At 57.6% G+C, this 24,995-nt stretch overlaps 3 protein-coding genes and 1 long non-coding RNA gene across 8 annotated transcripts in view; 1 reads left to right on the top strand and 3 right to left on the bottom strand.

Moving 5' to 3' along the window:
• The window catches only part of SLC43A2 (solute carrier family 43 member 2), a 37,369-nt gene extending 27,883 nt beyond the window's left edge, over positions 1-9,486 (bottom strand). Inside the window, exons 1-2 of one of the 4 annotated variants that reach the window (XM_068154628.1) lie at positions 9,335-9,486; positions 6,679-6,876 (exon numbers count right to left, since the gene is read on the bottom strand). In XM_068154628.1, the coding sequence (XP_068010729.1) occupies positions 6,679-6,838 (160 nt within the window). In that variant the 5' untranslated portion in view covers positions 6,839-6,876; positions 9,335-9,486. Of the gene's footprint in view, positions 1-1,291; positions 1,372-6,678; positions 7,439-8,813; positions 8,841-9,334 lie in introns of those variants that run through there. The other 3 variants (XM_068154627.1, XM_068154626.1, XM_068154629.1) reach the window with 3 other exon arrangements.
• Positions 2,654-3,986, top strand: LOC137449279 (uncharacterized). The gene is made up of 3 exons (XR_010989343.1): positions 2,654-2,810; positions 3,090-3,245; positions 3,412-3,986. It is a non-coding gene; the product is annotated as an uncharacterized lncRNA (long non-coding RNA).
• Positions 9,487-12,247: 2,761 nt separating the features above from the next.
• SCARF1 (scavenger receptor class F member 1) lies at positions 12,248-19,801 on the bottom strand. Its single transcript, XM_068154623.1, has 11 exons — positions 18,915-19,801; positions 18,116-18,177; positions 17,245-17,346; positions 16,605-17,130; positions 15,980-16,198; positions 15,768-15,896; positions 15,589-15,692; positions 15,268-15,382; positions 15,066-15,190; positions 14,733-14,870; positions 12,248-14,391 (listed from the first exon to the last, which is right to left on the bottom strand). The coding sequence occupies exons 1-11, from the start codon at positions 19,007-19,009 to the stop codon at positions 13,403-13,405; spliced, it is 2,604 nt and encodes an 867-aa protein (XP_068010724.1). The 5' UTR covers positions 19,010-19,801; the 3' UTR covers positions 12,248-13,402.
• Positions 19,802-19,872: 71 nt separating this feature from the next.
• On the bottom strand, positions 19,873-24,954 carry RILP (Rab interacting lysosomal protein). Of its 2 annotated transcripts, XM_068154624.1 has the most exons (8): positions 24,652-24,954; positions 24,134-24,257; positions 23,566-23,687; positions 23,172-23,363; positions 22,551-22,720; positions 22,260-22,382; positions 21,182-21,265; positions 19,873-20,823 (listed from the first exon to the last, which is right to left on the bottom strand). In XM_068154624.1, the coding sequence occupies exons 1-8, from the start codon at positions 24,913-24,915 to the stop codon at positions 20,667-20,669; spliced, it is 1,236 nt and encodes a 411-aa protein (XP_068010725.1). In that variant the 5' UTR covers positions 24,916-24,954; the 3' UTR covers positions 19,873-20,666. The 2 variants fall into 2 exon arrangements, with proteins under 2 accessions (XP_068010725.1, XP_068010726.1); XM_068154625.1 differs by lacking the exon at positions 21,182-21,265.
• Between the last annotated feature and the right edge of the window lie 41 nt (positions 24,955-24,995).

The following is a 24,995-nucleotide window of genomic DNA, read 5'->3' as shown; positions in this document are numbered from 1 at the left end:
TTGGGGAGTGCTCTTACCACACACCAAGATGGTCTCAGACTGCCTGTGGGCAGTTACAACTGTTTGTTCCTTCGCTTTGCCTTGTGCTACTGATTTGATAGCTTAATCTGCCCCTATCTTGCCCTGCTAGTCATGGATAGCCAGAGCAAGCAGCAGAGATATCCCTAAAAGGCCACATGTCCTATCAGCAGCCTTCCAGCCAGAAGGTCCCAAGTTACATCCTTAGAAATCAGTCCTGGACAGACTTGGGAGGATGTCTCCCATTTTCACACTACACCTCCATCCATTCTGCCCTCACAATCTCCTCATGGTGCATCCCAGGATCTTAAACACTGACTTCTGGCAGCACCTCAATGAAGCAGGCACAGCACACAGCTTCATACACAGCATTGAGGCTTTCTGGGCTCTCCACAAAGATAAATTCATAGGAAACAGATGTGGGTGAGAGGTTAAACTTGGGAAAACAAGGCAGGGGGGTGGGGGGAGTGGGGAAGAGAGACAAAGTAGCAGTGGTTTCCCTGTGTCAGCACTCTACAGAGATAGCTCAGCTGTGGAGTGGAAGAAGGGTGGAGGGACAGGGATAGTGCAGTGACCTTGTAACTCCGGGCTGCATGTGTTAAAAGAGCCTGTCAGCCCTCCCCAGGAAGGCATCTCAAAAGAGAAATATTCAGCATGTAGAGCTGGAGTGGATGAATTGCTGCTAATGTATTGACATGTACAGTTGCAACATGACCCCAAGGAGCTCCCTCAGCACATGCCTGCTAGCAGACCCTTTGATGGCACCCACGAGGAGCAACAGCCCCAGCAGGCAAAGAGGACACAGCTCAGAAACAGCAAGGAAACTTGGCCCTCTCCGAAGGCATGCTGAAGGCAGGAAGGCTGGGAACAGGGCAGCAAGCTTTAGTGCCTGCTTGTACCAACCACCTTGTTTACAGCTGCTCATTGCCAGCTCCAAGGAGGGGCAGGGCAACAGGGCTGTGTGGAAATACAAATGGTTTGTGAAAATAGAAGCAACCCCTGAGCAACAAGAGAAGATCCACTGAGGCGTAATGGCAATGATTCCAGCAGCCCCTGGCACTCTGACAGCCTCCGATCCTTTGAGCCACCTCCATAAATAGAACATGTCCGAGGGGCTGCAGGTGTGTGCAGCATGCACCAAGTCCAGCCAATAGCCATCTCATTGGGGAGCATAGATTCGTGTGCCAGATCACCAGCACAGGAGAGCAAGTGGCAGCAGATGACACACAGCTAGGAGGAGATTAATGGGCAGAGAACCTGCCTGACTACTCACCTACCTAACGCACCTGGTTACAGCAAACAGATCCTGCTCCCGATCAGCTCACACCACACTGCTGGAGAAAGTCTCCTATGTGCCTGGCTCCATCTGCAGCAGTGCTCTGGGGAAGGGCTGTCTGCATGCAGGCAGTGGTGCCCTCACCCAAGCTCTCCTGTCAGGGCCACCTGCATGCGGGCACGCCGGGCCTGACATGCCAGCGTGCCACCCTGCACGCCAGGGCCAACACGCCAGAGTGCCACCCTGCACACAGGCATGCCAGATCTGACGGGCCAGAGTGCCACCCTGCACACAGGCATGCCAGATCTGACACACCAGAGTGCCACCCTGCACACAGGCATGCCAGATCTGATGGGCCAGAGTGCCACCCTGCATGCGAGCATGCCAGGTCTGACACGCCAGCGTGCCACCCTGAACGCGGGCACGCCGGGCCTGACACGCCAGAGTGCTACCCTGCACGCTGGCATGCTGGGCCCGACACACCAGCGTGCCACCCTGAACGTGGGCATGCCGGGCCTGACACGCCAGAGTGCCAACCTGCATGCAGGCATGCCAGATCTGACACACCAGAGTGCCACTCTGCACGTAGGCATGCCAGATCTGACACACCAGAGTGCCACCCTGCATGCAGACATGCCGGGTCTGACACACCAGTGTGCCACCCTGAAAGCGGGCACGCTGGGTCTGACACACCAGAGTGCCACCCTACATGCAGGCACGCCAGGCCTGACATGCCAGAGTGCCACCCTGCACGTAGGCATGCCAGATCTGACACACCAGAGTGCCACCCTACATGCGGGCACGCCAGGCCTGACATGCCAGAGTGCCAACCTGCACACAGGCATGCCAGATCTGACACACCAGAGTGCCAACCTGCATGCAGGCATGCCGGGCCTCACACACCAGTGTGCCACCCTGAACGTGGGCACGCTGGGTCTGACACACCAGAGTGCCACCCTACACACGGGCACGCCAGGCCTCACACGCCAGAGTGCCACCCTGCATGCAGGCATGCCAGATCTGACACACCAGCGTGCCACCCGGTGAGCCAGCAGCACAGCCTCGGTCCACATGCGCTCGCTGCTGCCTCGCTGTCACGCCAGGAGAAGCTGCAAGTCTTTTATCAGTAATTACAAGAACACGCTGCCTATTTTTACAGCACTCCCCCTGCAAGCAGCAGGATTTCTCCTGCCCAATTAGTAGACCAAGTTACTATTTAAAGAATGACAGCTTAGGTGAGGGAAGGCTGCCTCAGTAATCATTCGTGTCAAGCCCATCGCTGGGATTTGTTCAGGCTGTTACTGGAACATTTAAAGCCAACCTGTCTCCCAAATTAAGTGCTGCAGGTTTCATGAGAGGGTCAATCATTAACTGCTCTCTGCTGACCTCTGCAAATCCCAGGCACACACCATGTTCCCAGAGGAACGCCTGGCTCTTTCAGGAGTGACTGCCATCTCAGACAGCAGAGAGGAGCTTTCCTTTCATCTTGTTTCGTGGATCAGGCTGAGCCAAGCAGGCAAGACACCCACAGTCACCCTGGCAATAGCTCTCTGGGACACAGCTTGCACAGCCTCACTTCCCTTTTTGTTTTTTTTTAATCATGTTTTTCCCTTTTAAAGGTGGGGGGAGAGGGGAAGATGAAATGAGGGCCAAGGAGTCTGGGAGCATTGGTTGAAAAGAAATTTAGAAGGGGGGGGGGGGCAAGGGGGGGAAAAGAAATCAAATCCCAGTGAAAGACATGTGCAAACAACTGATCTGCAGCCTGCCCACATAGGAACGTGTTTTTGCTTTTCAGGATGGTGTCATGCTTCTGGGAACTGGGAGGAGATGTTCTTGCTTTAGAGCGTTGCAAATGCAATTTATCCGGGTTTCCCTCTCCGCCTGTCCACCCACTCGCACGTCCAGGACCCCCACTCTGGGCTCCCGGCTGAAAGCTGAGGCGGAGTCCCCAGTTAAGCTCCTGCTCCCTCCCCAGCTGCGGTTTCATTTTGCAGCAATTCTCACCCGGGGCTGGCACCTTCCCCTGCAGCCCTCCATACCCCCGACAGCTGCTAATCAGCACACTGTTTCCTGTAGAAATTGAACATTTACCACATCTACTCTTTTCCTGTTTACAGGGTCACATGTGCAGACTTTCCACAAGCCACCATCACCGTCTTACCAACCTTGGAACCAACCTTCAGCCTGCAAGCTCCCCACCACAGACCCCAAATAAACACGGGCAAAGAGCCGTTAAGGCAGCTCCTTCCTCCTCTGCCCCTGTCAAGCCGTTAGGGAATTAGTTTATCATCCCTCTGCTTTTCTGCAGCCATGTCTTAGAGGAAAGCCCTCTGTCCAGCTGGCCCCTTATCTCTGCTCTTTGTGAGCAGATTATCAAACTCAAGATTATTATTTTTTCCTCCTTCTTAAACATGTCTGAGGTCCTGGAGTTTCCCAATCCCAGGTAGCATCACAGCAACGCAAGACCCTGGACAGATCAAGTTCCCCATCAGCTGATAAAGCCCAAATCCTGATAAAGAATGTGGAATCAGCACTCGCACCGAAGAAAAGATGCTGCTTCAGTTGGTTAAAGGCCAAGCAGTAGTGTAGTAAAAGTAAAATGGGAACAAAGTGCTACTACCAGACTCCTTGTCAGCAAATTTCAAACATACCTCTCAGGATGTGGCCAAACCTGCTGCCCAGAACGAGCACACCCCCACTCCCCTCGACTCCAACTCTGTTGCACAATTGCCTTAAGAATATTTGCCATTTTGATGTGCCTTTTTTTCCCCTTCTTTGTCCTAGGAGTCCATCTCCACCCTTCACAAAACTGAGGTAGAGTCCAGTGGACCCCACAGGTTTGCACAGTGGTCAAGTAAAATCCAATAGCAGAAGCCAAGGGCAAGGCAAAGGATTCAACAGGACGACAAGGAGCCCTTCATGAGCTGAGAATCACTTTCTGGGCAGCTGCTGCTACCTTCAGAGAAGAGCCTGCAGAAGGGACAAGGTCTAGCTCTCTCTTTCAGTGGAAGGCATCACAAAGTGCAAGAGCTTTTGCTGACAAATGGAAAGCCCTGCCAAGAACCTTTGGCTCATTAGGAAAAGTCCTTTTCTCTTTTTTTTTTTTTTTGCAATACTTCCATGCACACAGCAGCATTAGGAACAACAAGTGCCCAAGGGCTACTAGTTATTTGTTTGCACCAAGCTGCCAAGCCAAGCACCCGCTCAGCCTGCAGGATTCAATGGGTTGTGCTGAGGAAGGCAGCCACTGGGCCATCCTAATCCCAGCAAAGGTCAAACTCGGCTTGGTCCTGGTCATTCAGTGACTGCTGCAGGGCAGCTGTGAGGGAATCTTTGAGGGAGCTTGCTCTCTCAGCACCTGGACCTAGGACTCTTCCCTTCCAAGTCACTGAAACTATTATAATGAGGACGGGAAGGGAAGGGAAATGAATAAAGCATGGATGAACCTGGAAACCAGCATGACTGGTCCCTGCTGCTCATCACAGAGTTTAGCAGCGATGGCCAGATATTTGAGGACAATGAGAACATTTGACTACGTAAATTTCTTTACAGAGGTTAAGTTCTCTTGCCTCAGGGCACAGGCTGGTCGCTGGGAGAAGAAACTGCCCCCAGGGCAGCAGTTTCACCGCGGTTCAAACACGTGCAGCTTCCCTGTGGTCTGTGGCATGGGCACTCCCAAGGGGGGGAGCCAGACAAACCCCAGACTGGCAAACAAGGGTGAGGAGCCAAGGCGAATCTCACTGATTGGGCACAAAGGCAGATGAATTGACAACAATCAAAGCAAAGAGTAGGAGGTGGGCCCCAAGTGAAGTGTGGGGCTTTTGTCAAGCAGGGCACATCTCAGGAAGCAGAGAGGAAAATGGCTGCTGTCAAAGACACTCAGCATTTGCTTATCAACTCCTGTGGTTTATCTCAGTGGCAGAAAGCCTCCACCCGAGAGTTTTAATGAGATCTTACAAAGGCCTGTGATAAAGTCACCACACCTTAGCAAGGACTGAGCTGCCTTGAGCAGGAGCCCTCAATGGTTTCCAGCCTCTGAGAGTTCTCCCTAAGAGTTTGGAGTGCTGCTGGACACCAAGGGACATGGACACACCTGAAAGCATCGCTCTATGAGCAGAGCAGAGGATGGAGACCAAGCAGCTAAGCTACAGTTGGTAGAAAGCTCCTACCCATGCACGTTCCCCACCTTCACCAACCCAGGCTCTGCAGCCCCACACAAACACACACAAAGCAGAGGACTGTAACAAACTGCTGGTAAATAAGGAAAAGCCCAAACATACACAAAGTAGAAAAAGACTGTAACAAACTGCTGGTAAATAAGGAAGAGCAACAACAAAGTATTGTCACAACTATTCACAGTTACTTCTTGCTTGGATTTTGTTTCCCCACACTTCAGCTTTCCCCCACTATGCTCAGCCAATTTCCACTGAGGCTCATACAATCCTAGAATCATTTTGGTCCATGCCCTTATTTCCCACTCCTGTTCTTTCCCTGTTGCTTCCTCCTCCATCCCCCTACTCACCAGCCCTGAATGGGCTGCTTCACCTCCTCACCTCATCCACCACACATCTCTGGGCAAAGTCCAAACACCTTCCAACTCTGCTATTCCTTTTCTCTGAGCACTTGCAAGCCTTCTGTCACTAAAGCAGCTTTCCAAATCCATACCCTCAGGTTCCTTTCAACCCTGCCATCCACACTACCACACTGTGGGATTCCCCAAACCACAGTGCCCAGGATGGGGATATATGTACAGCCACACGTTGTTTCTCCCAGGGTTACCCTTCCCACACCATAAGATTGCCTCTTTCCCTGCAAGGCTGTGTCTGCAACATGAACAACTGCTTCCTCTGGCTGGGCCAGATAAGTAGATCTCAAGCCCTCAGAGACACAGCCTGGTTTGAGCACATCCTGGATGTTTGAAAAAGGAGACGAAGAAACCATCAGTAGCATTTACCTCTGCAACCTCTTACTGGGCTCCACTAATCTTATTGTCACCCACACTCTTCTCTTTCCTCATGCTAAGGAGAGAGTGCCTGTCATTTCCTTCTGCACACTCAGGACACCCTCCCTGCAAATCATCACCTTCCAGAACCCACTGGGCAACCTTGCAGAGGACAGCCAGGCCACCACGCAGAGGAAGAACCCATGGCCAAGTGGAAAAGGCTGTCAAAAAAACCCTTTTCCTAATCTTTAAGGCTTCTTTTACAGTTGCTCTGCAAATCAACAACAACTACAGGCACATTTCACCACGAGGATGCCATCAAGTTGGAAAAGGAGCACACATCCCTTCTACCCCGGGGCTGAGCTCAGCCCTGCTCTAGCCAGTTCCACACCACTCAGAGTCAGGGAAGCACACCAGCAACTTCTCCACACAGTATCCTTACCTGACTCATCACACAGGTAAGAGTAAAACCCTTCTGCTTTCAGCATGATGAGGAGGGACCCCCAGCCCAGCAGGACAGCAGAGAAGAGCAGGTTCTCAACGATGGCTGTGGATGCCATCCACCAGCGCCGGCGATGGGCGGTAGCAAGGGTCGGTGCCATCGCTGCCTGCTTAGATGGCCCTGGTCTAGAATCTCAACCTGCAGGGGACCAGAACAACATCCAGTCAGTGCCATTCCACAGCCACAGCACGTGCTACTCACAGTGAAAGAAAAAAACAACCCATAGTTTAAGAAGAGATCTCTCTACTGGAACACAAGCAAGCCTGCCTGCTGAATGTAAGGCACTCAGGTGTAAAACTTGTTTTAGCAGGTGCCAGCTTGCCATGTTACCTGGAGGGATAAGGGAGCACAGGTGCCCTTGAAGTAGCCCCTCCAGCACACACATCCCATGCAGGAGAGGAGCATTCAAGGTCTCCGTTCCACTTCCCAAGCAACAGGTATGAAAATGCAGCAGACACCAACTGCCTGGAGCCCAATCCCCCATCACCTGTATGGGACAGGTGGCCCCTCTGTAAGGCAGCAAGAAAACACATGCCAGAGCAAGGGGCTTCAGCCAGCACTCTGGTCCCCAGGCTGCTTGCAGGCACAGGCTGGCACTGGGGACAGCCCTAACTTTAGTGACCCACTAGACCTGTTCTGCCCCCTGCAAGAGCATGGATCTGCTCAGCAAGGTGAGCATGGATCTGCTCAGCAAGGTGAGCATGGATCTGCTCAGCAAGGTGAGCATGGATCCTATACATACCATTGGTCCTAGATACAGTTTATACCACAGATGGCTCATAAAAGGAGCCCTTTTTGTTAACTGCTGGGCTGCCCTGGTGGGATACAGGGTGGGCCACATCCTGCCCTCCTCCAGCTGTGCAGACAGCCAAGTGCACTGGCCAGGACAGCCCCTGGCACATACTGCTCCATCCTTGGACTGCACCACGGGTGCTGCACAGCTGGATCAACAGTCTCCAACTCCACCTGTCCCAGTCCCAGAGATCCATGAATGAGCAGCAGATTTGGGAGCAGACCTTGTTGGCCATGGGGCTGATCTGGGGAGCTCTGAGGTGCACAGCACCAGGGCCAACCCATGGTCATAAGGTGGGTGGCCATTTTAGACAAGATGAGTCTTTCCCCAGACCAGAGCATGCCTCAATCACACCCTGTGTAGAAATCGACTGGCTACACACCACGGCCAGGACAGTTTCTCAGGGCTTTCCATAGGGCAGAAACCCCAGGGCGCTTTGGGGAAGTGAAGGTCCAGCCCAGCTCCCTTCAAGGATGCCAGGAGACCAGGGCTGCCCTCCAGCCATAGCAGCTGGTACAGAGACCCTCTGCCCCAGGAAGCCAGCCTACAGCTCTGCCCCTCCACCCACGCACGCCCACCCACCGCGCAGGCCCACTCCCCCAGCACAGCCCACAACGCATTTCCTCCACCATCAGCTCCCCTTCCTCACCCCTGCCCCCATACGTCCTCTCCCCAGCCCCACATGTCCTTCCTCAGCACAGAGCCCCCTGTGACAAGAAGTACAGTCTGTTTCTCCCCTATAAGTCCCCCCCCCGCGCACCCCATTCCCCCCAACTCACCCCGCTCCCCACCCACGCATGCTGCCCTCCTCTCATCAAACCCCCATGCCCCCAGCTCCCCCCAAACAGTCCTGCTGCATCCTGCCCTTCTCTTCCCCGACCAGTGCACCCTGCTCCCTACCCACAGCTCACGTACCCGGCTCTCCTACACCAAACCTCTCCTCCTCCAGCGCACGCCACTCCCACGCACGAATCCCCCTATGCACCCTCCTCTCCCCCTGACCCCCAACACCCCCCGTTCCCCCCAGAAACACCTCTTCCCTCCCCACACCTCCCTTCACGCAGTCTGCTACCCCCGCTCCGCTACAGACCTCACCCCACGCAAATCTCACGCAGATCTCACCCCACTCTCCCCCTCACGCAGAGCCCACCCACCACCCTCCCCCCCGTACAAACCCGACCCTGAACACACCAGCGCATCCCCCCTCCTGCACCGCATGCAGCCCCACGGCGCCCCCTCCGCTCTCTTCCCCCCCCCCCCCCCATCCCCCTTCGGAGCTCACCCTGCGCCGCACCCCCCGCTCCGCGCCGCCGCCGCGCTCCCACCCGGGGTTTTTATCCGTCCTCCGGAGCAAACAGCCACCGCCGCTGATTGGTTGTCGTACCGGCCAATGACAGGGCGCGCCGGTGCCACTAGGGCACGTGCCGGGCCTCTCGCCCCTCCCGGTACCCCTCCCGGTATCCTCCGGTACCCCTGAGTACCCCTCCCGGTATCCCTCAAGTACCTCCCCGGTGCCTCCAACCGGATATCCCTAGGGTGCGCCGCTCCAGTACCCTTCAGTACCCTCTCCAGTATCCCCCAGGGACCTCCCCAGTACCTTCCTCCCAGTACCCGTCAGGTACTCTCCACTGGTACCCCTCCGTACCCCTTTTCGGTATCGCCCCGGTATCCCTCCTGGTATCTCCAGGTACCCCTCCCAGTATCCTCCGGATACCTCCCCAGTATCTCAACCCCTCCGATACCACTCGGGTATCCCTCCCGGTACCACCCAGTGCTCCTCTTTAGTATCCCGCCGGTACCCACCCTGGGTACTACCCTCCCGGTACCCCTCGCACCGGGATGCCCCCGGGCTCTCCCGGGCCAGGCGGGCACAACAACGGGCGGCGCTGCGGGGTTGGGTACGGGGCACAGCGGGCGGTGCTCCCAAGCAGCCTCGGCACGCTCCCCTCAGCGCCGGGGACAGCGACACCGGAGTGGGGATGGGACTCGCCGCCTTCCAGGGAAAAGGGAGGAAAACGGGAGGGGATGCCGGGCGCGGCGGAACGCCTTGAGGCCCCCGGCGGCCCGCCCGCTCCACCTCCCGGCACGGCGCGGTTCCGCAGCGGCAGCGGGAAATTCCCTGCGGGTTTTGGGGCTGGTTGCTGTCGGTCTCCACCGGCCCCGGGTGGCAACCGGGAGAGCTGCACTGCGCTGACTGCAGAACATCGGAACGGGCCCCCGCCGGGCACACGGAGCCATTTCGATCACGGCACCGGCCCTCTGTCGAGGCACAGGATCCATCCTGAAAAGCCCTCCTGCTCCCGTGCCTGCGGAGGGAGCCGACAAGCTGCCCCCTGTTAAAGGGCCAACGCACGGCCCGGGGCTGGCAGCTGGGGAGGGGGTAAGGGGCCCTAGAGAGCCCCCAGCCCAGGGGCACAGCTGGTGTTCTGGGAAATAAAAGCAAAATTGGTGGAAGCCACCAGAGCAGCTTCGCATCCCAGCTCTCAGAGCAGCTTCGCATCCCAGCTCTCAGAGCTCTGCTCTCTTTTTACACTGAATCATTTCCCTGAGTGTTCCTCTGCAGGATGTCTCATCCTGCACAAACCCCACCACACATCGATGAGGCCTTGGGCCAGCAGGGGTGGCCATACACCCCTGGAAACAATGATGGGGAACTGTTTCTGTGCCAAAGGAGATGAAAACAGTGCTTGCAGCAGGTAAACATCTCTGAGTCCTCAGCAGCAGCCGAGGGCCTGGACAGACAGATGGACGTGCACCCACCACTGCATCTCTGAGAAAGGGGGAGGCTGTGGTGGGTGGGGAGGAAACTCCTGGGCTCTGGGCTAAGGGTCAAACGTTGCAACAGCTGGGAAGTGGATTGAAGCCCAAAGCAAACAAAACAAAAAGCCCAAAGGAAACAAGGCAGCCTGGATCAGCGCTGTGCTGCTAGAAGAGGCAGAGGAAGGCTGAGGCAGCACAAGGCCACAGGAGACCTCAGCACCCAGACGTGGTCACTGTGCCCAAGAAACATGAACTGCAATAGGGAAGAGCACGAGGAGAGCTCAGAGGCTGTTTGAGGACACAGGAATGCTCTGCTACAGCCAGAGCATGGGGCAGCTCAGTTTTCCTGTCCTAGAAGGAGAAAAAGAGCCATCAGGTGATCTGCTGCCATCTATAAATACACCCAGGGGCTGGGTAAACATCGTAGAGAGAAAAACAACATCAAGTAAAGCTGAAGAACAGCACTGGCACAAAGACACACTTACAGAAACTGGCCAGGAGTGAGGTTAGGCTGGAAGGGAAGTGACAGCTCCTGCCTGGCTACCCAGGTACCTTCTCAGCAGGCTCTGACAGAGCCACTGTGGTCGTTTTCAGAGACAGAGCTCCAGAAAGTCGATGACAAGGCTATGGGAACAGGGGACACCCCTCTACGGCTGTGGGGGGAGAGCTCAAGCCTTTCTTCCTACCTCCATGAGGTCAAGAGCTGCCTCAGCAGAGAGAACAGACATCTTTGTTCACAGAGAGGACCTGAACATGGGAACTTCTTCCCAGCCCCCAGCTTGAAAGGGTTTGGGAAGCCAGAGAACCAGCACGGGAAGACATCAACCCTCTCTTCTCACCCTCCAGCTCTGGCTCTTGCATCCAGAATTAATACCAGGGCAAAGCTGGACCGAAGCATCCTTAGCGAGGAGACACTAGCGCAGCCACGCTGCAGGCGTGTGCACGGGCAGCCCCGGGCTCGGGATCCACCGCCTGCTTCCCTTGCACCGCCCAGACAGGGACAAGATGCTGCTTCATCTTCAAGCAGGGGAAACATCCTGCCTCACGGCTCAGCCCACGGACATGAAAGGTTCTCAGCAGCAGCGGCGGTGGCAGCAGTGGCAGCAGCAGCGGCAGCAGCGGCGGCAGCGTTGTCTCAAAGCTGGGTGCTCGTTTCAGCTCAGGGAAGGCTGTCAGGTTGTTGTCAGCTCTTTCCATGCTGTACCCAGGGCAGAGCAGCTCACGTGATGTTCACTTCTGGCACAACGCTGCTCGGCTCACAGGCTGAAAATATCCAACTGATGAGGGAAAAATGGCTGCTTACAAATAAAATGTGGAACTGTCCCTGCCCCTGGAATAAAAAACACCAAACCCAACCAACCAAAGCGTCAAAGCCACAATGAGCCTGTGCAGAACTGAGATCTGGCCAGGCTACAGCTTAAGACTTGCCAGGATGAGCATTTTTATTCGTGTGCCCCAATATTTGGTGGTGTGATCACGGCAGTGATGCCACTGCAGGGAAGAGTGCTGCAGCTGCCTGCAAAACTGGGAGCCTCACCCACGTGGGACTGTGAGGATTCAGTGCCCTGCACTGTGGAGGAGCACCTCTGAGGAACAAAATGGAAAAAGCCAAAGCCACTCTGTTTCCTGAAACCCCCCAAATCTTGAACCCCAGCTCAGCAGTGCCAGACCAGAAGAAGAATTCAGACAGAGCTCCACGCATGACAAGATGCAGCCCGCGGTGTAGGGGCTCCAGATGCTCACAGCCCATCCACATTCTCTCTGGTCTCCAGCACTGCTCTGGGCTCAGCTCCATTAAGTGAGAGCTCAGAATTCAACAGAGCCAGAAAAAAAAAGCAAGCAAACAAACAAACCCAAACCTGAAAGCCTAAGGCTGCCAACAATTTCCACACTTTGGAGAATATTTCTGGCCATGCCTTTGATTCAGAGGGCAGCTGGGAAACCCAGCTCCTGAAGGACTTTGGTAACATTTAATTCTCATTCAGAGGCTTTCATGCCACATGAAATGTCAGGGGAAACAAACCCAACAACACAACCCCCCCAAAAAACCAAAACATACAAGAAACTTCTACAGCTTGGATACAGCTAAAGCCAGTTCATGCTGCAAATCCCCTTCAGCATCTCAACCACCTTCCAGAGGCAGCAGAGCTCTCATGCTCATCTCTCCATAGCTGCACAAGGTCCTCTGGCTGTGCTGCAGCATCTTCCTCTCTTCTGTCCCATCCTTGGTGACATGTTGCTGCAGCAGGAACGAGGTGTGGGAGGTGGCAGGAGCTTAGGGCACCGGCAGAAATGCCATCTTCGGTGCAGCTTCTGTCCTTACCGTGGCCAGCTCAGCACTGGGTGCACAGGTTGATAGTCACAGCCCAGCTGCCACGTTTGTTCTTGCACAACTGCAGCCTGCCATCGTGCAGAGTTTAAAGGGCTGTCAATAAACCCCATGCTGTGCCATGAGCCTCTCCATGTGCATAGAAAAGAAGGCAGCCAGAGCCTGCCACAAAAGCCAAAGCCATGCAGCTCAACCCCTGCAGACCCAGATACACTTCAAGTTAAGCAGCTAACATTAGTTTTTGCTGAAGCTGCTTCTGACAGCCCATCATCATCTCACCCTGGCCCAGCTCCACAAAGCAATTCCCTCCAGCAAGAAGCACCTTGAAAGCAGAGGCTCCTCCGTGCAGCATTACCACAGCTGGGACAGGGAAGGGTGAAAGCTGATGGAGTGAAACTGTGTTTTGCCTGTGCAATTCCCAGCTAAGCCCCCAGCAGTCCCAGTCCCTTTTACAAGGAGGATGTGTGTCCCCAAGCCTGGTGCTGACAGTGCCACCACTGCATCTCTCCAGTCTGTGGCACACAAAATAGAGCATGTAGGCCAGGGGGGTAAAAACCAGCCCTGAAGCACTGCAACCCCATGGGGCTGCCACCACTGTGGCTCTCAGTATCACCTGTCCCACCAGCTGCACAAAGGTCCACACCAGCAGCGTGGTGCAGAGGAAAGGGGAGCAAAGAGAAGGCTTCTCCAGTTGACAGCTCAGAGTGGGACCTCAGCTCCCCCCATGCTAGGGTCAGAGAAGTCTCCTGGGCTCTGTCTGCCCCAGCTCAGGCAGTGGTTGCTCAGGTGGCTGCAGGGGTAGCTGACAGCTCCTTGGTGGGGCTGGAGGGGGATTCGGCACTGCTGCTGATCACATTCTCATATTTGGGCTCTTCCTCTTGGGCAGCTGGATCCAGGCTGAGGACTAACTCAGGGCTTTTGCCCTTCTCTGTGGCACCTACAGCATCACTGGCTGCATCCTGGGGCCCAGTGCTTTTCAATGAGGAAAAGGCAAGAAGGAAAGACTGTCTCTTCCCAGGCTGCTTGCCAGGGGATGGCTCTGTGGGAGAATCCAAGACACTCTCTCTCTGCTTGCAGCTATTCACTGAGTCTCTGTTCTGTGCCAGAGACCGTCGAGGTGGTTTCTGGATGGCCTCCATGCTCCTCCTCACCTTGGGCTCCTCTTTTGTAGCCCACTTGCCCTTCTGCAAGCTGCCCAGCCGCTTGAGCACAGCCTGCACTGGTCCCTCGCCACCTCCTTCCATCTTGGGGTCCTGCCCAGCTGTTCCCACCATCATGTAGATGGTGGTGACATTGGGGTCCTTCCTCTTTGCCTCCCAGCTGCCAGACTTCGCAGCCGCTTCAAGTGCCTCCACTCTCTGCGCCACGTGCCTGGTGCCGGAGACCACGCGCCGGCGTCCCCCCGGCGTGGCCCGGGGAGATGGTCGGTGGCTTTCCTCCGCCTTGCCAAGCGGCTCAGGGCTTTCGTAGCAATTGCTGGCTGGCCGTTCAGCAGGGGGCTCAGCCGCTGCATCCCCCGGGGATGGAGACAGCTTGGATGGGCCCCATGGGTTCTTGGGCTTCCGCCCAGGGCTGGGGGTCTCTGCTGCCCCAAATTTCGTCCCCTCAGCAAAGGACACAGAGGGCCGCTTGGCCTTGGCGATGCTGGACGTACGAGGGATGGTGAAGGGCTGTGACACGTCCTCGGAGTTGAAGGCAGATGGGTCTGGGAGCACTTCCTCAGTGGGGGACACCCCCTCCTGCAGCTCGGCACCCCCCAGCAGCGGGATGCCTGCAGGAGAAGAGGACAAGAGTTAGGGCTGCTAGAGACCTCCCCTGTGCCCAGGGTCATGCTCAGGGAAGTTGGGCCAGGGGTTGATACAACAGAATTGTCCCTGGGAGTGTTTCCCTGGGAGGAGGTTGTGCAATGGGGCTGCCCACACCAGGCACATCCCATCACACGAGGCCGAGTGCAGCCCTGGTGTGTCCTTGCAGACAGGAGAACTAAGGGTATGAAAATAAATACTGCCTGTGGCCAGCACCCACCCCTGGGATGTGCAAGGTTGGCAATAGGGCAGGGTTGACAGTGGGGAACCCAGAAGGGAGAGAAGGAAGAGGAGCCATGGACATCACCTTCTCTGGGAGGAACAGAGTATTCAGGTCCCTCGTTGTCAGTGTCAAACGAGGAGAAGGAGCTGTCCGAAACCCACGCAGCTGATGGCGACTCAATGAAGCTGGGGTTGAAAGGGATCTCTGTGTCGTGGTGGGAAACTGGGGAGGGAGAAGACACTCAGCTGAGCTTGGGCACCCCAGGGTGCTCAGAGTTGGGGTAAGAGAATGATGCCTGCCCTGCCCAATGGGTAGAATGAGATGGGTTGCAGGCTCCCCCCAAAATGGTGATGATGCAGAGAGCATGGGGCACAGGTGGCATCCTGGAAGGGCTGACAGCAGCTCTGCCTTTTTTACCTGTGACTTTGGGAAGTTTGTAGCCACCCAGGGCAAAACAAGGCATCATGGCACTGAGGTTGGCCAGCACCCCTTGCACATGGTGCTTCATCCTGGCCACCACATCATCGTCCGGCACGGCCGCCCTGTGCAGGGGACACAGATGTCATGGGACAGGAGAGATGGGAGTGTGCACTGCAGGGGATGGAACAGAAACAAGTACCTGTCTGCAGCATCAGCTGGGTTGGCTCCACAGCAACAACAGCAGGTGACACAGAGCAGCAGCAGCAGGAGAGGGACGACAATGGCAGCTGCAAGGGCCCCGTGGTCCTTAAAACCTGTGTGGAGAGCATGGGTTGAGCCCAGCGTGACCTGCAGCTGTCACATCCATAAAGCCATCCCACACAGAGAGAGCAGGAGCTGGCAACGTATGGTGGTGCCAGGAAGCACCAGGTAGGACTGGGCTGCATTGCAGCCCCCTGGCACTTTCCCCAGTTACACTCCCTTGCCCAGTGCCAAAGACTACATTCGAGGTTGCTCTTACTCAACACGCAGTCACCCTGAACGGGGTCGCAGGTCCCCCGGGAGCAGTGGCAGGGAGAGGAACAGTTCACACCAAAGTATCCCTCTGGGCAGGTGTCATTGCAACTGGAAAAGAGAGGAAAGGAAGAAAATGCCTCTGGGGAGAGCAGGGCCCCAGTCCTGCCCCAGTCCCAGCTTTACCTGGGTCCCCAGTAGCCTGCCTGGCAGACGCAATCTCCTGACACAGGGTCGCAGCTCCCTGCAACGCACTCGGGGCAGAGGAACCGGCATCCATCGCCAAAGGTGCCCACGGGGCAGGAGATGTTGCAGCTGCCGAGACAGAGAGGCATCAGCCCACTGCACCCCAGATCACTGACCCCATCTGAGGACTGGTGGCCAGATCCTGGGCATACCTGGGTCCCATCCAGCCAGGCTCACAGTGCAGGCAGAACCCGGTCTCGGGGTCACAGGCGTCCCCATGCCGGCAGCGGGGACACGGCTGGAGGCAGCCCTCGCCGTGGAAGCCAGGCTCACAGGGCTCCTTGCAGAGGGTCCCGTTCCAGCCGGGTTGGCAGGCCAGGCAGAAGCCATCCACGGGTGAGCAAGGCTGGCTGCGCTTGCAGCTCCCACAGCTGCATGGGCAGAGGGACAGTGAGGCCTCAATGCCCACCCCAGCCCCTCCAGACACAGGTTTAACCCCACACCAGCACTGAGCATCACTTTGGACCATGGATAAATTTGCTGAGGTGCCTAACACTCTGTAGTAGCAAGAGAGCAGGAGGCAAGCAGGGAGAGACGCTGCACTATCCTCTTGGGGAACGGGACCAAGGACAGATAGACTTCAGGATGACATCAGCACTTCCTGCTGGCGCTACTGAGACTTTTCTTCTGGACCAACACTGTTGCTGCATTCAACTAGGGATCTCTAAGCCCCCCAGGATGTGTCTCCCTGCCCAGCCAAAGGGACAGACACAACCGCGATGCCTTTCCCCCCGAGGTGTGGGTACCCGCTGGATTCCCCTGCCGCTCCCGGCTCACCTGTGCACACACTGAGCCCCGTACTTCCCTGCTGGGCAGGGGTCCCGGCAGCTCCTGCCCTGGTAGCCGGGGCTGCAGCTGCAGTGGCCGGTGAGGGGGCTGCAGGAGCCGTGCAGGCAGTCACAGCGCCGCTGGCAGGCCGGCCCCCAAAACCCAGCCTTGCATTCGCACTTGCCGGTCTCCTGGGCACAAGGCGAGACGTTGCAGGAGCATTTGAAGCTGCACCGCCTGCCCCACCAGCCCGGCTGGCAGCGGCAGTGGCCGGTGAGGGGGTCGCAGTGGGAGCTGGCCAGGTTGCACTGACATTGCTTCTTGCAGGTGGGGGTCCACCAGCCCGGCTCGCAGCGGCAGGCGCCGGTGAGGGGGTCGCAGCGGCCGTGGGGACCACACTGGCAAGGGAACTGGCAGAGCTCTCCCCAGTGGTTGGGGTCGCAAGTGCAGTGCCCGCTGGCCGGGTCGCAGTGCCCGTTGGGGTGGCACGGGCAGCTCCGCTTGCAGTCGGGACCCCAGTACCGCTCGGGGCAGGCTGTGGAGGGAAGCAGGTGGTGAGGCTGGGAGGTGATGAGGAAGCCTTGCAGCCCACTGAGCATCCAGGCTGGCAAAGGGGATGGCAAGGGCTGAGCCCCGGGAAAGTACTCACGAGAGCTACAGTCTGCTCCGAAGAAGCCAGGTTTGCAGAGGCAAACCCCGGGTCTCACACACACCTCATCTGCTCCACAGGCTTCCTCCCCCTCACACAGTGCTGTCAGCAGCAGAGCAGAGGCATCAGCACACAGCAGCTCCCCTGGCTTCGCACCCTGCTGCCAGACCACCCACCACCTGGCCACCTCCTGCAGAGGCAGCCTTCCCAGGGACACCACCAGCCCATGTCCTGATCCATCCCTCCAGCAGAGCCCCAGCATCATTAGTGGCTTGCTCAGTGGGTGCTTGGGGATCCCCATGGTGCAGCACACCACCACCACCTCCTGAGGAGAGCTGTAGGGCTTCCACCCACCACCCCCCCAGCTGAGAGCAGGTACCAAGCTTTGGGTTTCGTCACTATAGAATCACAGAATTGTTTTGGTTGGAAAAGACCTTTAAGATCCTCAGGTCCAACCATTATCTAACTCTACCAAGTCTGCTGCTAAACCATGTCCCTCAGCACCACACCTCTGCATTTTTTAAGCATCTCCAGGGATTGGAATCCAACCACATCCCCAGGGAGCCTATTCCAGTGTTTGAGAAGCTTTACAGTGAAGAATTTTCCTCTCCTGTCCAACCTAAACCTCCTCCTGTGCAACTTCAGGTCCTTTCTTCTCATCCTATTGCTTGTTAGTAGGTAGAAGAGACCAGCCCTCACCTAGCTCCAGCCTCCTTTCAAGTAGTTCTAGAAAGTGAGAAGGTCTCCTCTGAACCTCCTTTTTTTCAGACTAACCAACTCTAGTTCCCTCAGCCCCTGCTTGTAGGACCTGCTCTCCAGACCCTTCATCAGCTTTGCTGCCCTTGTCTGGACCCAGCCATCCGTCACTCACCAGCTGTGCACTCCTGCCCTTCCTGCTTCCAGCCGGGGCAGCACGCTGGGCCGCTGGGGAGCCTGTGGAAGAGACCCGGGGGCCGTCAGCTGGAGCAGAGGGTGTCAGAGCTGCTGTGGGTCTGTGCATGGCTCCACAGCCTCAGCTAAGGTGAACTGACCGTGGGTGTTTGCCCCTGCTGGGCCCGACAGGCGGGGAAGCGGCGTGGCCCCAGGGGCATTGCTCCGGAAGGAAACCAGCAAAATAGAAGGAAATTTAAGAGGCTGCAGCCTGAGCGGGTGGCAGGGCCGGGCAGCGGGGCAGAGGTGCTCAGCTCTGCTGCTGTGGAGCCTGTGCCACGTCTCCAAAGCTCTGGGAGCAGCTCAGAGCTTTGCCAGCAGTGCAGAGCAGAGGCATGGAGTGAAGGTGATACAAAGTGGTGGTGCTGCTGGTGACCAGCAGGACAGGCAGCGCAGCAGCCACGCAGAAGGGACTCAGCTCCAGAAGCCCTTTGGGTTTTCTATGCCTACATTCCCCACCTGGGGCACAAGGAAAGCTTTGCCAATGCTCCTGCATCCCCCCCTTCTGCTGCACACTGTGGATGCATGAGAATTAACCCCTGGAGAGGGGGTCTGGGCGCCCCAAGTGCCCATGTGCATCCCAGCCACACTCCCCAGCGCCATCCCAGCTTCTGTACCCACACAATGCCAGGCCACAGATCTCTGCCAGGGAAGGACAGTTGGGCAATGATCCCCTGAGGAAGCTGCTGAGAGGCACCAGGAGACAGAGTGGCAGAAGTAGAGACCCCCATGGCACCTACCTGCAGACATTCTTGCCATTGAGGTCGAGCTCCTGGGCAGAGCTCTGCATCCACAGCCACAGCTGGAGGCAGAGGATGGGCCGGGCAGCCCCCATCCCCGCGGGGTGCGAGGCTCCAAGTCCCAGCAGCTGCCCCGGCCCTGTGCCGGTGTCCGTCTGTCCCCTCTGTCCTGTCCCGTCCCTCCTGTGGAGCAGCCTCTTCCTCCCACTAGCCTTGGGTTTCTTCCTGAGGAAATGTGGGAGGAGGCTCCCTGATCCCAACGTCAGGGGTGCAGCAGGAGGGAGAGGCAGGGAATGCCACCACGGAGGCTATTTTTGGCCCTTGCTGCCACCCTAGCAGCAGAAATGCTCATCCAGGGGCTTGGTGTGGCCATGCAGGGGCTGGTGCCTGCCTGAGCATCACACCTGCGGTCATCCCACTCCCACTGTGCCATCCTCAAAGCTGTTTTAGCCAAGGTTGCCCCAACCCACATGAGGTGTCTGTTGTCTCCTCTTGCCCTGACCCTCGTGAGCTGCTCCATGGTGCTGCTGATCCTTAGCAGGGGCAGAGAGGTGGGGTCCCCACATTCCTCATATGGACATGGTATGCTCCAGGGTGGCCTTTGAACCACTGCTGGCTGCCATCCCACCTCAAAGTCTCCCCAGGAGCTTTGTGTCAGCAGATGCACAGGAAACACCTTTTTCCTACCCAAGGCCAAGTCAGCTGGGGAGGGCCCTGGGCTGGAAGTGCTGCTCCCTCCACCATGCAGGGCTTAACTCCATCATGCCCAGCAGTGCAGCCCTTGCAGCCCTGCTCCCCATCATAGCTTCCCACTGAAATGGGCTCTGGGGTCTGGCACAGTGCAGCTGGCCTCAGCCCTTGGCACAGTGATGGCTGTGCTGAAGAACTGCGACTGCAGCCCAGCAGCATCACCCAGCCCTTCCCAAACCAGGAGAGAGTGGAGGCTACAGCAGGTACCTCAGAGAATAAAGGAGATTGATTTATTTCCAACTCCAGGTCTAGAGCTAGAATGTACCTGATTCAAGGGTCTGACTTGCTCCTGTGAACATGAGGATTATTCCAGTCTTGAGTCCCCAGCAGCAGCAGCAGGAAGAGGTCCCAGTACCAAACTGATTCATCCCATGCCTGAAGAGTGCAGGAGTGGCACTGACAGTGCTGATCCTGACTGGACACCCGGTGCAGCATGCCCAGCCCCTCCCAGATGTGTGGTGACCCTGGGACAGTGCCCAGCCAGCCTGAGCACCCTGACTTGACCTTCACATTGCAGGGATGGGGGAAGGTATGAAAAGAAAGGAGTGAGGTGAAACAGCCCCACAGGGCAGGATCAGGCAGTGGGGTCCTGGGCTGTGAGCAGAGTAGGTTAGTGGGAAGAACCACCAGCAGACAGGAAGGTCCCTTTTGGGGTGCAGCAGCAGAAAGAGGGTGCAGATTCCCACCACACTGAGCTGGAAGCATGGAGAAGCAGGGAGTGAGGGCATGGCTGTGCAGGACTCCCATGGTTCAGCCATAGTTCAGGGAAAGGGTAGCCAGCAGGTAAAGATTCCTGGAGGTGCCAAGCTGCCCCCTGCCAGGGCAGCAGCCCACAGCTGAGTGTTCCATCGGGTTTGCAGGAAAGCTGCCCACACTCCAGTTTTGCTGTCACCGTGGTATGGAGACATGGCCAAGGCTGCCATGCTGCTCCTGAGGACAGCAGGACAAAGGGAGCTGGGAGGCGCTGCTGCGAGGCCATCTGCAGCTCCCCTCCAGGTGGGGTCAGAGGTGCAGCGCGGCTCTGTCCGGGGAGCTGGCTGCTGGCTCGCTCTCTCCCTCAGGCTCCAGCTGTGTGTCCAGGGAGTCAATGATTTCCCAGGCTCCGGAGCAGCTGGCTCTGGGGGCGTCTTTGGTGCTGCCCTGATACCACAGCCCAAAACTGCGGAGAGAGAGATAAGAGCCGTGGGGGAGAGGAGCTGTCCCGGGAAGCAGCCGGATCCCAACCCCCCTCTGTGTTTGGTGGCAGCAGTGGGCCTGGCTGAGAGTGCCCTGTGATGTGTGGCACCCCAGGGTGGGAGCAGCTTCTGCACAGGACAAAGCAGATTCTCCCTGAACCCAGCAACCCCCTGTGGCAGAGCCCTGCCAGACCCATGCAGGGCAGCCTGGCTCTGTCCCTCTCACATCCAGTGGTGTAGGCACCAAGCTCAGCAGCTGTCAGCAACACAGCCCAGCTCTAAACTCCTCTGCCAGCAGATCCACCCATCCCTAGCAGCAGCTGAGCTTGGGAGAGAACTTACAAGCTCCTAATTTTGGATTCAGAAGGCTGAGCATCCACAGAGTCTGTGCCATGAGCTGGGAGCCAGGAGCCCTCTTCTTCATCGCTGCAGCATGAACGAGTCAAGAAAAACCTGTGCTGAGTGACAGGCTCACCACCAGCAAGCACCAAAGCCACCCTAGGGTTCCTTCTCCAGCTGAACATTGTGCCCCATGGAGCCAGGAGTCTTGGGGCATCTCACCCCCCACAGCAAGTGCTTGCTTCTCTAGGGCAACAGCCTGGCAACTGACACCACCAGCTGTAGCTTGGGGCTGAGGTGGGTGATATCCTGGCACCAAGGCAGGTGACAGACCTTGCAAGGGAGCAGGGTGACACACAGGAGTTGGCTACAGGGTAGCATCCATATGGCAGCATCTATTACCAGGCTGGGAGGAGAGCAGGCAGGACACAGCATCCCCAGACCCCACTCAGTGCCAGCAGAGGTCTCAGTGTAAGCAAGCAGCAGATTTCAGTAGCACAGAAGAGCTCAGTCCCCTCCAGACCTTTATTAAAGCCCCCAAAAGCCAGTGAGGTCCAGTTCCCCCCATGCCATACAGCAGTTTCAGCACAGGCCTTGCTCCCCACCACCAGCAGACATGCAGAGCCAGGGCTAGTGCTTGCAGGGTCCTCCCCTCCCCATGATGAGAAGCTTGTTGGAGCCAAGGCTGCCCACGAATGTCTTGCAGAGCTTCCAGGGAACATCCCTACTGTCATCTTCAAAGGCTCTCTGCTGGCCAGACTCCAACTGTACAGCACAGGGACCAGGCTGCCTTGTCCAGTGGTCCCAGTGCCACCACCTTGCTTCCCTTTTCCCACATCAGTGCAGGGACAAGTGGCATTTGGCCAGGCCATGTGTGACCGGTGACAGGGACACCCAGGGCTAAGCCAGGCCAAGACAACAACGACAGACATTAAACCTTTGATCTGTGGAGGGAGGCTGGGAGGAGGCAGCTCTTGACCTGGGGGAGTTGCCTTCCAGGGCGTCAGAGCACAGGGAGCCTGCCAGCCAGCATCCACCCTGCAGGGGAGGCTCCCTGTCTGCCCTGGCCAGCAGGACTCACCTGCTCTCCGGCTCCTCCACCGTCCCCAGCATCTTGGCCCTGATTTTTTTTCTCTGTCTTTTGATAGTTGACTTCATTGCATCCAAGAAGAAGCTGGGAACTCTCTCTTCATTCAGCAGCTCCCTAGCAGAAACACAAAAGCAAACAGCTGATTAAGTGATAACCTGGCAAAGAAATCTGCCCTGACTGTGCCAGGAGCAGCCTCTGACAGGCCATGGACGGATGCTGGGACAAGAGGGAGCCAGCTCACTGCCCTGTGTCACCACAACCAGGACTAGGTGCAGGACTCACCGCTGGTAATAGGCCAACTCCTCCTGCACCAGGAAGAGGTTGGTCTTGAGCTCGTTCCGCTCTTGCAGGATCTGCTGCAGGTCTTCCTTGGAGAAGCAGCAGTGAGCATGGCTCTTGCCCACATCCCCACCCTGGTGCTGCGGCTCCTCCGTGGGTGACGGTGCTCCATCCTGGGGGGCAGAAAGAGTCAGCAAGCAAGTGGAGACCCCAAAGCCCCCACCCAAAGGCTGGGTGCTGCATACAGACAGAGATGGAAGCCCCAGAAAAGTTTGCTAGCCTGGACCACAGATGGTCCACAGAGCATGCTGCTCCCCAGCTCAGCCAGCACATGGCAAAACCGCAGAACCACAGAAACATTCAGGCTGGAAAAGACCCTCGGGACCACCAAGTCCAACCGAGAACCCTACTCTACAAGGTTCACCCCTAAATCATATCTCTAAGCACCACATCCAAAACAGAATCACAGAATCCCCTGAGTCCCACCCAGTTCTTCCTCCCACCACCAGCAGTCAGGGACGAGCTGCTACTGTTTGATTTTCAGCAGTAGGGCTGACCCAAGCAGCCAGTGAGGGTCAGCATGAGCCATGTCCTACAGCAGCAGGGCCATGGGCTTGGATTTACCAGGCTGGGCTTTGGGTGCTGGCTCTCAGGGGTGCTCCTGCTCCTCTTGCTCATTTCCTTCTGGGTTTGCAGCATTGCAGCCTCCAGGTCTGACTTCTTCTCCAGTGCACTCTTGAGCTGAGCCTGCACCACGGCCACCTTGTGACGCAGGTCCTCGTTCATGGCCATGAAGCGATGCAGTTGCTCCTGCAGCTGGAGGGCCAGAGGCAGTTGGGAGTAAGGCACAGCAGCAGCTCTGGGTCTCCATCCAGGGACATCAGCACATGCAAAGCCTCGGGAAAAGCATCTGCCCCAGCAGGCTCACCAGCCACCGGGACAGCCCCAGGGGGAGGGGACATGAAAGCAGTTCCCCAGGCCTTTCACACACCACACCCACAAGCTCCCACACACTCACTGCCTCTGTGTCTCTGCTCTTGCAAACGATCTCATGGGCCTGGGCACGAAGCTCATCCCTCTGCTTGTCCACCACCTCCTTCAGCCGCAGCATCACCTCCCGCTCCTTCCGTGCCGTGCTGTCTGAGCCCAGACATGGGGGGATAGGCATGAGTGTGGCCCCAGGACACAAGGACTCCCCCAGACTCCCCTCAGTGTGGGGTTTCTTGATGCTTCAGCATCCTTTCTGGTAGGCAGCAGAGTAGGAACAGTGCAAGGAGGTGAGGTGGGAGCTTTAGGCTGTGTGATGCATCCTTGTGCTACCAACAGCAGCCTGCACTATGTGTCTGCCTCCATCACCCTCCTGGGGGTGCTCTAGGGGCTTGGGGTCTCCGTGGTTTGCAGACCAAGAGGGCATTTGTGCTCCCCAGTAAGACAGGTCTTCAGGGCCGGGCAGCACAAAAAGCAGGTTCAGACTTGCACCCAGCCCGCCGTCCATCCCCCATGAGCATACCCCACGGTAGCAAGGGACTCCAAACTCGCTGGAACCCCCAACCTCCCTGGGACATCCACCTCCCTGGGACACCCACCTTCCTGGGACTGGCTCTCTGCAAGCTGCCCCAGGAGCTGCTGGTTCTGCTCCTCCAGGCGGGCCAGGCGGCCCTGCAGGGATCGCTCCCGGCGCTCAGCCTCCCACAGCCTCTGCTCGGGGTCCTGGGGGATAGGAACAGCTGGGTCAGAGCTGTCCCAGGTGGACAGCTACAGCCAAGTCAGAGCTGTCCTGAGGGAACACGGACAGCCAGGTGAGAGCCATCCTAGGGGATGGGGACAGAGGCATCCCCGGGGAGAAGGGATGGTTAGATCAGAGCCACTGCAAGGGGGACGGGGACAGTGGGATCAGAGCTGTCTCAGGGGATGGTGACAGCCAGTTCAGAGCCACCCTCGGGGAACCATCAAGAACTACCCCAGGAGGGACGGAGACAGCGGACCAGAGCCATCCCAGGAGCTGACAGCCGGGTCAGCGCTGTCCGCACGGGAACTCCTGCCAGTACAACCCCGCAGGCGACCCCCGACGGAAGAGCGGCCGGACAAACCCCGCCCCACTCACCTCCGCCTCCTGCCGCCCGGCCGGCGCTGCCGGTGTCGCCACCTCCCCCTCGACGCCTGCCACGGGAGCCACCAGCGCCTCCAACAGCTCCAGCAGCCGCACCACGGGCGGCACCAGCCCGGCCACGGCCTCGGCCCCGAAGCGGGCAGAGAGGCGACGGAGCTCGGCGCCCAGCGCCCCCGCCATGCGGTAGATGTGCGGCGGGGCCAGGCGGCCGGGCGGCGTCCGCCACAGCGGCTCCGATCCGCGCCACGGATCCGCCATCAGCCGCCGCCGCCGCCCGCGGCCCCGCACACGCTCCGCCCTGTCCCGGCCCCGGCCCGCCCCGCCCGGGCCCGCCCCCC

This window comes from Melanerpes formicivorus, unplaced genomic scaffold (assembly GCF_026170545.1).
Source record: "Melanerpes formicivorus ecotype bairdi unplaced genomic scaffold, bMelFor1.0.p_v2 SCAF_29, whole genome shotgun sequence".
NCBI classification, from domain to species: Eukaryota; Metazoa; Chordata; class Aves; order Piciformes; family Picidae; genus Melanerpes; species Melanerpes formicivorus.
Note: the sequence above shows the minus strand (reverse complement) of the source record. Positions and strands in the feature narration are given on the sequence as shown.

Excerpts from the sequence above, each read along its gene's own strand:
- SCARF1 (XM_068154623.1), bottom strand. The coding sequence starts at position 19,009 with ATGGGGGCTGCCCGGCCCATCCTCTGCCTCCAGCTGTGGCTGTGGATG. Across the intron at positions 17,131-17,244 it reads CGGAGCAGACTGTAGCTCTC|CCTGCCCCGAGCGGTACTGG; the intron begins GTGAGTACTTTC and ends TTCCCTCCACAG. Across the intron at positions 16,199-16,604 it reads GGGGCTCAGTGTGTGCACAG|CTGTGGGAGCTGCAAGCGCA; the intron begins GTGAGCCGGGAG and ends CTGCCCATGCAG.
- RILP (XM_068154624.1), bottom strand. The coding sequence starts at position 24,915 with ATGGCGGATCCGTGGCGCGGATCGGAGCCGCTGTGGCGGACGCCGCCC. Across the intron at positions 22,721-23,171 it reads AGCACCCAAAGCCCAGCCTG|GATGGAGCACCGTCACCCAC; the intron begins GTAAATCCAAGC and ends TCTGCCCCCCAG. Across the intron at positions 21,266-22,259 it reads GTGGAGGAGCCGGAGAGCAG|CGATGAAGAAGAGGGCTCCT; the intron begins GTGAGTCCTGCT and ends TTCATGCTGCAG.